Source organism: Scyliorhinus torazame, chromosome 24 (assembly GCF_047496885.1).
Source record: "Scyliorhinus torazame isolate Kashiwa2021f chromosome 24, sScyTor2.1, whole genome shotgun sequence".
In the NCBI taxonomy this organism is placed as follows: Eukaryota; Metazoa; Chordata; class Chondrichthyes; order Carcharhiniformes; family Scyliorhinidae; genus Scyliorhinus; species Scyliorhinus torazame.
In genome coordinates this window covers 4,429,118-4,440,073 of record NC_092730.1, presented here as the reverse complement: position 1 = coordinate 4,440,073, position 10,956 = coordinate 4,429,118, and the positions used below count along the sequence as shown (strand labels likewise).

General features: G+C 55.5%; 1 protein-coding gene across 1 annotated transcript in view; it reads left to right on the top strand.

Annotated features, from left to right (window-relative positions):
- The window catches only part of LOC140399836 (REST corepressor 3-like), a 117,328-nt gene that overhangs the window by 96,347 nt on the left and 10,025 nt on the right, over positions 1-10,956 (top strand). The window contains 3 exon segments of the mRNA XM_072489289.1: positions 1,469-1,541; positions 5,722-5,817; positions 6,993-7,211. Coding sequence (XP_072345390.1) covers positions 1,469-1,541; positions 5,722-5,817; positions 6,993-7,211 — 388 coding nt within the window.

Here is a 10,956-nt window from a genome sequence, read left to right as displayed (position 1 = left end):
GTGTTGTCCAGGCTGGAGTCCCGCGTTGTCCAGGCTGGAGTCCCGTGTTGTCCAGGCTGGAGTCCCGTGTTGTCCAGGCTGGAGTCCCGTGTTGTCCAGGCTGGAGTCCCGTGTTGTCCAGGCTGGAGTCCCGTGTTGTCCAGGCTGGAGTCCCGTGTTGTCCAGGCTGGAGTCCCGTGTTGTCCAGGCTGAAGTCCCGTGTTGTCCAGGCTGGAGTCCCGTGTTGTCCGGGCTGGAGTCCCGTGTTGTCCAGGCTGGAGTCCCGCGTTGTCCAGGCTGGAGTCCCGTGTTGTCCAGGCTGGAGTCCCGTGTTGTCCAGGCTGGAGTCCCGTGCTGAGCCAGGCTGGAGTCCCGTGTTGTCCAGGCTGGAGTCCCGTGTTGTCCAGGCTGGAGTCCCGTGTTGTCCAGGCTGGAGTCCCGTGTTGTCCAGGCTGGAGTCCCGTGTTGTCCAGGCTGGAGTCCCGTGTTGTCCAGGCTGGAGTCCCGTGTTGTCCAGGCTGGAGTCCCGTGTTGTCCAGGCTGGAGTCCCGTGTTGTCCAGGCTGGAGTCCCGTGTTGTCCAGGCTGGAGTCCCGTGTTGTCCAGGCTGGAGTCCCGTGTTGTCCAGGCTGGAGTCCCGTGTTGTCCAGGCTGGAGTCCCGTGTTGTCCCGGCTGGAGTCCCGTGTTGACCAGGCTGGAGTCCCGTGTTGTCCAGGCTGGAGTCCCGTGTTGTCCAGGCTGGAGTCCCGTGTTGTCCAGGCTGGAGTCCCGTGCTGAGCCAGGCTGGAGTCCCGTGTTGTCCAGGCTGGAGTCCCGTGTTGTCCAGGCTGGAGTCCCGTGTTGTCCAGGCTGGAGTCCCGTGCTGAGCCAGGCTGGAGTCCCGTGTTGTCCAGGCTGGAGTCCCGTGCTGAGCCAGGCTGGAGTCCCGTGTTGACCAGGCTGGAGTCCCGTGTTGTCCAGGTTGGAGTCCCGTGTTGTCCAGGCTGGAGTCCCGTGCTGAGCCAGGCTGGAGTCCCGTGTTGTCCAGGCTGGAGTCCCGTGTTGTCCAGGCTGGAGTCCCGTGCTGAGCCAGGCTGGAGTCCCGTGCTGAGCCAGGCTGGAGTCCCGTGTTGACCAGGCTGGAGTCCCGTGCTGAGCCAGGCTGGAGTCCCGTGTTGTCCAGGCTGGAGTCCCGTGCTGAGCCAGGCTGGAGTCCCGTGTTGTCCAGGCTGGAGTCCCGTGTTGTCCAGGCTGGAGTCCCGTGCTGAGCCAGGCTGGAGTCCCGTGCTGAGCCAGGCTGGAGTCCCGTGTTGACCAGGCTGGAGTCCCGTGTTGAGCCAGGCTGGAGTCCCGTGTTGTCCAGGCTGGAGTCCCGTGTTGTCCAGGCTGGAGTCCCGTGTTGACCAGGCTGGAGTCCCGTGCTGAGCCAGGCTGGAGTTGGGTATTGTCCAGGCCCAGCTTTATCTCCTGTATTTTCACCCCTTTCATTTTTATTTCTTTCACTCTGCAGTAATGATGAGGCAGAGGAAGTGACAGTGCAGATCGCAGACGACAGCGATTACGAGCCTGATGTCAAGAGAGAGGTCAGTTTGTTCAGCGTTGTCCTGCTGTACCCTTTGTGTTGAGATGTTAAGGGGAGGCACGATAGCACAGTGGTTAGCACTGTTGCTTCACAGCGCCAGGGTCCCGGGCTCGATTCCCCGCTAGGTCACTGTCTGTGCGGAGTCTGCACGTTCTCCCCGTGTCCGCGTGGGTTTCCTCCGGGTGCTCCGGATTCCTCCCACAAGTCCCGAAAGACGTGCTGTTGGGTGAATTGGACATTCTGAATTCTCCCTCTGTGTACCCGAACAGGCGCTGGAATGTGGCGACTAGGGGATTTTCACAGGAACTTCATCGCAGTGTTAATGTCAGCCTGCTTGTGACAAAGATTATTATTAATAAAGACTATCCAGTGTTCTCAAAAGGACCATTTAACTCCCCTCTCCGCTGCAGGATTTGGCTCCAGTTAATGTATGGGTTTGCGTTCTTCGCCCCCGGCCTAACCCAGTGCCATGCGCAGCATGTTGTCGTTCTCCTCTGTGGCCATTCCGTTTAACCCTGGGGTGTGGTCTGACGCTGGGGCAGGAGGGGGCCATTCAGCTCCTCGAGCCTGTCAGGCAATTCCTGCCGCTTGCTTCATGCCCTCGATTCCAGATTCCCACTCCACCGTCCATGGGGGTGAGCTTGCCGATATTACCACCGGGCGCCCTGGCTCCGATTTTAAGTTTCTGCCCCTTTGTTCTCTTCAATTACCCTATTGAATCCTTGAATCATTTTAAACACCTCATTTAGGTCAGCTGTGGGGAAAACGATGCAAGAGTTGTCTGTACAAACTGGCAGCATCATTTACCCCATTTTCATCCTGGTGTCATTCTGGTCAGTGGGTGCTGCGTCTCCTGCAAGCACAGTATCTCCTTCCTGAAGTGTAGTGCCCAGAACTCAATGTCGTTGCTCCATGTGGGGTCTGTGCAGAGGTTTGCGGCTGAACAAAAGCAAAATACCCTGACTGCTATGAACCTGAAATAAGAGCAGAAAGCCTTGGGAATACTCAGCAGGTCAGGCAGCAGATTTATCAGATCACTGACCTTTCATCAGAACTGGGGAGAATGGGAAATGTAATAGAGAATGCAGGAATAACCCAGCTATCTCACAGAGCCAGGGACCCGGGTTAACACTGCTGTCTCACAGAGCCAGGGACCCGGGTTAGCACTGCTGTCTCACAGTGCCAGGGACCCGGGTTAGCACTGCTGTCTCACAGTGCCAGGGACCCGGGTTAACACTGCTGTCTCACTGAGCTAGGGACCCGGGTTAACACTGCTGTCTCACAGTGCCAGGGACCCGGGTTAACACTGCTGTCTCACAGTGCCAGGGACCCGGGTTAACACTGCTGCCTCACAGTGCCAGGGACCCGGGTTAACACTGCTGCCTCACAGTGCCAGGGACCCGGGTTAACACTGCTGCCTCACAGTGCCAGGGACCCGGGTTAACACTGCTGTCTCACAGAGCCAGGGACCCGGGTTAACACTGCTGTCTCACAGAGCCAGGGACCCGGGTTAACACTGCTGTCTCACAGAGCCAGGGACCCGGGTTAGCACTGCTGCCTCACAGTGCCAGGGACCCGGGTTAACACTGCTGTCACACAGTGACTGGCACCCGGGTTAACACTGCTGTCTCACAGTGGCAGGGACCCGGGTTAACACTGCTGTCTCACCGTGCCAGAGACCCGGGTTAACACTGCTGTCTCACCGTGCCAGGGACCCGGGTTAACACTGCTGTCTCACAGTGCCAGGGACCCGGATTAACACTGCTGTCTCACAGTGCCAGGGACCCGGGTTAACACTGCTGTCTCACAGAGCCAGGGACCCGGGTTAACACTGCTGTCTCACTGAGCCAGGGACCCGGGTTAACACTGCTGTCTCACAGTGCCAGGGACCCGGGTTAACACTGCTGTCTCACAGTGCCAGGGACCCGGGTTAACACTGCTGTCTCACAGAGCCAGGGACCCGGGTTAACACTGCTGTCTCACAGAGCCAGGGACCCGGGTTAACACTGCTATCTCACAGTGCCAGGGACCCGGGTTAACACTGCTGTCTCACAGAGCCAGGGACCCGGGTTAACACTGCTGTCTCACTGGGCCAGGGACCCGGGTTAACACTATTGTCTCACAGTGCCAGGGACCCGGGTTAACACTGCTGTCTCACAGTGCCAGGGACCCGGGTTAACACTGCTGTCTCACAGTGCCAGGGACCCGGGTTAACACTGCTGTCTCACAATGCCAGGGACCCGGGTTAACACTGCTGTCTCACAGAGCCAGGGACCCGGGTTAACACTGCTGTCTCACAGAGCCAGGGACCCGGGTTAACACTGCTGTCTCACAGAGCCAGGGACCCGGGTTAACACTGCTGTCTCACAAAGCCAGGGACCCGGGTTAACACTGCTGCCTCACAGTGCCAGGAACCCGGGTTAACACTGCTGTCTCACAGAGTCAGGGACCCGGGTTAACACTGCTGTCTCACAGTGCCAGGAACCCGGGTTAACACTGCTGTCTCACAGTGCCAGGGACCCGGGTTAACACTGCTGTCTCACAGTGCCAGGAACCCGGGTTAACACTGCTATCTCACAGAGCCAGGGGCCCGGGTTAACACTGCTGTCTCACAGAGCCAGGGACCCGGGATAACACTGCTGCCTCACAGTGCCAGGGACCCGGGTTAACACTGCTGTCTCACAGTGCCAGGGACCGGGTTAACACTGCTATCTCACAGAGCCAGGGACCCGGGTTAACACTGCTGTCTCACAGAGCCAGGGACCCGGGTTAACACTGCTGTCTCACAGTGCCAGGGACCCGGGTTAACACTGCTATCACACAGAGCCAGGGACCCGGGTTAACACTGCTATCACACAGAGCCAGGAACCCGGGTTAACACTGCTGTCTCACAGTGCCAGGGACCCGGGTTAACACTGCTGCCTCACAGTGCCAGGGACCCGGGTTAACACTGCTGTCTCACAGAGCCAGGGACCTGGGTTAACACTGCTGCCTCACAGTGCCAGGGACCCGGGTTAACACTGCTGTCTCACAGTGCCAGGGACCCGGGTTAACACTGCTGCCTCACAGTGCCAGGGACCCGGGTTAACACTGCTGTCTCACAGTGCCAGGGACCCGGGTTAACACTGCTGTCTCACAGTGCCAGGGACCCAATTTAACACTGCTGTCACACAGTGACTGGGACCCGGGTTAACACTGCTTTCTCACAGTGCCAGGAACCCGGGTTAACACTGCTGTCTCACAGTGCCAGGGACCCAAGTTAACACTGCTGTCACACAGTGACTGGGACCCAGGTTAACACTGCTGCCTCACAGTGCCAGGGACCCGGTTAACACTGCTGTCTCACAGTGCCAGGGACCCGGGTTAACACTGCTGTCTCACAGTGCCAGGGACCCGGGTTAACGCTGCTGTCTCACTGTGCCAGGGACCCGGGTTAACACTGCTACCTCACAGAGCCAGGGACCCAGGTTAACACTGCTGTCGCACAGTGCCAGGGACCCGGGTTAACACTGCTGTCTCACAGAGCCAGGGACCTGGGTTAACACTGCTGTCTCACAGAGCCAGGGACCCGGGTTAACACTGCTGTCTCACAGTGCCAGGGACCCGGGTTAACACTGCTGTCTCACAGAGCCAGGGACCCGGGTTAACACTGCTGTCTCACAGTGCCAGGGACCCGGGTTAACACTGCTGTCACACAGTGCCAGGGACCTGGGTTAACACTGCTGTCTCACAGTGCCAGGGACCCGGGTTAACACTGCTGTCTCACAGTGCCAGGGACCCGGCTTAACACTGTTCCTTCACCGTGCCAGGGACCAGGGTTCGATTCCCGACTCGGGTCACTGTCTGTGCGGAGTCTGCACGTTCTCCCCGTGTCTGCGTGAGTTTCCCCCGGGTGCTCCGGTTTCCTCCCACGGTCCAGAGATGTGCTGGTTGGGTGGAGTTCCGGGGATAGGGCAGGAGAGTGGTTCGGGTCGGGTGCCCTGTCAGAGGGTCGTTGCAGCCTCGATGGGCCAGGTGACCACCTGCACTGTGGGGATTCTATGGACTCGGATCAACTCAGCAGGTTTGCTCCCAACACAAACTGGAGGACCAGGACCTCCTGTTCCGCATTCCGTCCTCGGCATTCCACAGGCGCTGCCAGACCTGCTGAGCATTTCCAGCATTTTCTGTTTTTATTTCAGATTTCCAGCGCCGGCAGCATTTTGCCTTTATTCCGGAATGTAGTAGCTTCCGAGGAACTGGAGAGGGTGGAGGTTGGGAGCAGAACACAAGGAAAGGTCTGTGATGAGGGGGGGTGAATAACGGTTAATTATTGTCACAGCGTTAGGATAACGAGTGTGGGAGTGGGGCACGGGAAGAAACAAAGGATGCGTCTCGAGGAGGTGTGACTGGCAGGACCCTGAATAGCTGTCACACCACCGTCACGGGAAAAGCCAACCTTCCATCAGGCTTCTCTTAGCTCCTGGAAGGTGGAGTCGCAGGTGGACAGGGTGGTGAAGAAGGCATTCGGCAGGCGAGGTTTCATTGGTCAGAACAGTGAATACAGGAGTTGGGACGTCTTGTTGAAGTTGTACAAGACATTGGTACGGCCACACATGGAATACTGTGTGCAGTTCTGGTCACCCGATTGTAGGAAGGATATTATTAAACTGGAAAGAGCGCAGCAGAGATTGACGAGGATGCTCCCGGGACTTGATGGTCTGAGTTACAAGGAGAGGCTGGATAGGCTGGGACTTTTTTCACTGGAGCGTAGGAGGCTTAGGGGTGATCTTATAGAGGTCTATAAAATAATGTGTGGATATAAGGTAGATAGTCAACATCTTTTCCCAAAGGTAGAGGACTCTAGATAGAGGGCATAGGTTAAAGGTGAGAGGGGAGAGATAGAAAAGAGACCAGAGGGGAAATGTCTTCACACGGAGGGTGGGGAACATCTGGAACGGGCTGCCAGAGGCAGTGGTAGAGGCGGGTACGATTCTGTCCTTTACAAAAGCAGTTAGACAGTTACGTGGGCCGGGTGGGTACAGAGGGAAATGGGCCAAATGTGGGCAAGTGGGACTAGCTTAGTAATAGAAACTGGGCGGCATGGACCAGCTGGGCCGAAGGGCCTGTTTCCCTGCGGTAAACATCTGTGACTCTATGCTGATACCTGTCCACTTTCTTGTAATGATTTCTCGACTTGCATCCCAGAATTGCTCTGCTGCTCTTTCGCCCACATAGCTTCTTAGCGTTTAGAAAAGACGCAATTGAAGGGGGTTTGGAAATCTGTGCAGGGAAAGTCTTGCTAGCAGCAGTTAAGGTGGATCAGCTCTGCCCCTGGCCTTGACATCCACGTCAGCACAGCAAGAGCAAACCAGAAAGAGAATGCTTGTTGTGGGAGGGGGGTTTTAAAAGGGGAGGAAAGCTGAACACACACTGTTTTAAACTCTGCTTCTGGTCCTTCCCCGTTCCGCAGCGTCCCGGGGAACCAAAACCCGCAAACGGCAAATCGATATCGGTGAAGAGAGAGTCGCAGAGCATTCAGTATCGCCACCACCCTCCTCGCTCAAAGAGACGGCCGCCCAAGGACATGTACCTGAGTCAGGAGGAGGTGGCAGGAGTCTCCGCCAACCCCAACGCTGCCACCATCTCACTCCGACAACTGGACTCTCAACTCATCTCCATCAAACGGCAGGTGATGCAAGTGCGACGGGTGAGGTGCGGGGTGGGACTGAGGGCAGTTACACGCTTAACGGGGCAGCGGTTTGCATCCCCACCTTCCATTTCTGGAGGCAAACGCAGCCCAAAGCTCTGGGTGGGGGTTGGGAGGGTGTTGTGGGGGAAGGGGAATGGGGTCCTAGTTCCCTGGTTTTGGGATCCGAAATTCAAAGAGATTGTCAAGTCTGTCCTGTGACAATAGCTCAACAAAAAATGCCAGATACAGGAAATGGGAAATAACAGCCAACTACAGTAGAGGGAGCTTTACTCTGTATCTAACCCCGTGCTGTACCTGTCCTGGGAGTGTTTGATGGGGACAGTGTAGAGGAAGCTTTACTCTGTATCTAACCCCGTGCTGAACCTGTTCTGGGAGTGTTTGATGGGGACAGTGTAGAGGGAGCTTTACTCTGTATCTAACCCCGTGCTGTACCTGTCCTGGGAGTGTTTGATGGGGACAGTGTAGAGGAAGCTTTACTCTGTATCTAACCCTGTGCTGAACCTGTTCTGGGAGTGTTTGATGGGGACAGTGTAGAGGGAGCTTTACTCTGTATCTCACCCTGTGCTGTACCTGTCCTGGGAGTGTTTGATGGGGACAGTGTAGAGGGAGCTTGACTCTGTATCTAACCCCGTGCTGTACCTGTTCTGGGAGTGTTTGATGGGGACAGTGTAGAGGGAGCTTTACTCTGTATCTCACCCCGTGCTGTACCTGTCCTGGGAGTGTTTGATGGGGACAGTGTGGAGGGAGCTTTACTCTGTATCTCACCCCGTGCTGTACCTGTCCTAGGAGTGTTTGATGGGGACAGTGTGGAGGGAGCTTTACTCTGTATCTAACCCCGTGCTGTACCTGTCCTGGGAGTGTTTGATGGGGACAGTGTAGAGGAAGCTTTACTCTGTATCTAACCCCGTGCTGAACCTGTCCTGGGAGTGTTTGATGGGGACAGTGTAGAGGAAGCTTTACTCTGTATCTAACCCCGGGCTGTACCTGTCCTGGGAGTGTTTGATGGGGACAGTGCAGAGGGAGCTTTACTCTGTATCTAACCCCGTGCTGTACCTGTCCTGGGAGTGTTTGATGGGGACAGTGTAGAGGGAGCTTTACTCTGTATCTAACCCCGTGCTGTACCTGTCCTGGGAGTGTTTGATGGGGACAGTGTAGAGGGAGCTTTACTCTGTATCTAACCCCGTGCTGTACGTGTCCTGGGAGTGTTTGATGGGGACAGTGTAGAGGGAGCTTCACTCTGTATCTAACCCCGTGCTGTACCTGTCCTGGGAGTGTTTGATGGGGACAGTGTAGAGGGAGCTTTACTCTGTATCTAACCCCGTGCTGTACCTGTCCTGGGAGTGTTTGATGGGGACAGTGGAGAGGGAGCTTTACTCTGTATCTAACCCCGTGCTATACCTGTCCTGGGAGTGTTTGATGGGGACAGTGTAGAGGGAGCTTTACTCTGTATCTAACCCCGTGCTGTACCTGTCCTGGGAGTGTTTGATGGGGACAGTGTAGAGGGAGCTTTACTCTGTATCTAACCCCGTGCTGTACCTGTCCTGGGAGTGTTTGATGGGGACAGTGTAGAGGGAGCTTTACTCTGTATCTAACCCCGTGCTGTACCTGTTCTGGGAGTGTTTGATGGGGACAGTGTAGAGGGAGCTTTACTCTGTATCTAACCCCGTGTTGTACCTGTTCTGGGAGTGTTTGATGGGGACAGTGTAGAGGGAGCTTTACTCTGTATCTAACCCCGTGCTGTACCTGTCCTGGGAGTGTTTGATGGGGACAGTGTAGAGGGAGCTTTACTCTGTATCTAACCCCGTGCTGTACCTGTTCTGGGAGTGTTTGATGGGGACAGTGTAGAGGGAGCTTTACTCTGTATCTAACCCCGTGTTGTACCTGTTCTGGGAGTGTTTGATGGGGACAGTGTAGAGGGAGCTTTACTCTGTATCTAACCCCGTGTTGTACCTGTTCTGGGAGTGTTTGATGGGGACAGTGTAGAGGGAGCTTTACTCTGTGTCTAACCCCGTGCTGTACCTGTCCTGGGAGTGTTTGATGGGGACAGTGTAGAGGGAGCTTTACTCTGTATCTAACCCCGTGCTGTACCTGTCCGGGGAGTGTTTGATGGGGACAGTGTAGAGGGAGCTTTACTCTGTATCTAACCCCGTGCTGTACCTGTCCTGGGAGTGTTTGATGGGGACAGTGTAGAGGGAGCTTTACTCTGTATCTAACCCCGTGCTGTACCTGTCCAGGGAGTGTTCGATGGGGACAGTGTAGAGGGAGCTTTACTCTGTATCTCACCCCGTGCTGTACCTATCCTGGGAGTGTTTGATGGAGACAGTGTAGAGGGAGCTTTACTCTGTATCTAACCCTGTGCTGTACGTGTCCTGGGAGTGTTTGATGGGGACAGTGTAGAGGGAGCTTCACTCTGTATCTAACCCCATGCTGTACCTGTCCTGGGAGTGTTTGATGGGGACAGTGTAGAGGGAGCTTTACTCTGTATCTAACCCCGTGCTGTACCAGTCCTGGGAGTGTTTGATGGGGACAGTGGAGAGGGAGCTTTACTCTGTATCTAACCCCGTGCTATACCTGTCCTGGGAGTGTTTGATGGGGACAGTGTAGAGGAAGCTTTACTCTGTATCTAACCCCGTGCTGAACCTGTTCTGGGAGTGTTTGATGGGGACAGTGTAGAGGGAGCTTTACTCTGTATCTAACCCCGTGCTGTACCTGTCCTGGGAGTGTTTGATGGGGACAGTGTAGAGGAAGCTTTACTCTGTATCTAACCCTGTGCTGAACCTGTTCTGGGAGTGTTTGATGGGGACAGTGTAGAGGGAGCTTTACTCTGTATCTCACCCTGTGCTGTACCTGTCCTGGGAGTGTTTGATGGGGACAGTGTAGAGGGAGCTTGACTCTGTATCTAACCCCGTGCTGTACCTGTTCTGGGAGTGTTTGATGGGGACAGTGTAGAGGGAGCTTTACTCTGTATCTCACCCCGTGCTGTACCTGTCCTGGGAGTGTTTGATGGGGACAGTGTGGAGGGAGCTTTACTCTGTATCTCACCCCGTGCTGTACCTGTCCTAGGAGTGTTTGATGGGGACAGTGTGGAGGGAGCTTTACTCTGTATCTAACCCCGTGCTGTACCTGTCCTGGGAGTGTTTGATGGGGACAGTGTAGAGGAAGCTTTACTCTGTATCTAACCCCGTGCTGAACCTGTCCTGGGAGTGTTTGATGGGGACAGTGTAGAGGAAGCTTTACTCTGTATCTAACCCCGGGCTGTACCTGTCCTGGGAGTGTTTGATGGGGACAGTGCAGAGGGAGCTTTACTCTGTATCTAACCCCGTGCTGTACCTGTCCTGGGAGTGTTTGATGGGGACAGTGTAGAGGGAGCTTTACTCTGTATCTAACCCCGTGCTGTACCTGTCCTGGGAGTGTTTGATGGGGACAGTGTAGAGGGAGCTTTACTCTGTATCTAACCCCGTGCTGTACGTGTCCTGGGAGTGTTTGATGGGGACAGTGTAGAGGGAGCTTCACTCTGTATCTAACCCCGTGCTGTACCTGTCCTGGGAGTGTTTGATGGGGACAGTGTAGAGGGAGCTTTACTCTGTATCTAACCCCGTGCTGTACCTGTCCTGGGAGTGTTTGATGGGGACAGTGGAGAGGGAGCTTTACTCTGTATCTAACCCCGTGCTATACCTGTCCTGGGAGTGTTTGATGGGGACAGTGTAGAGGGAGCTTTACTCTG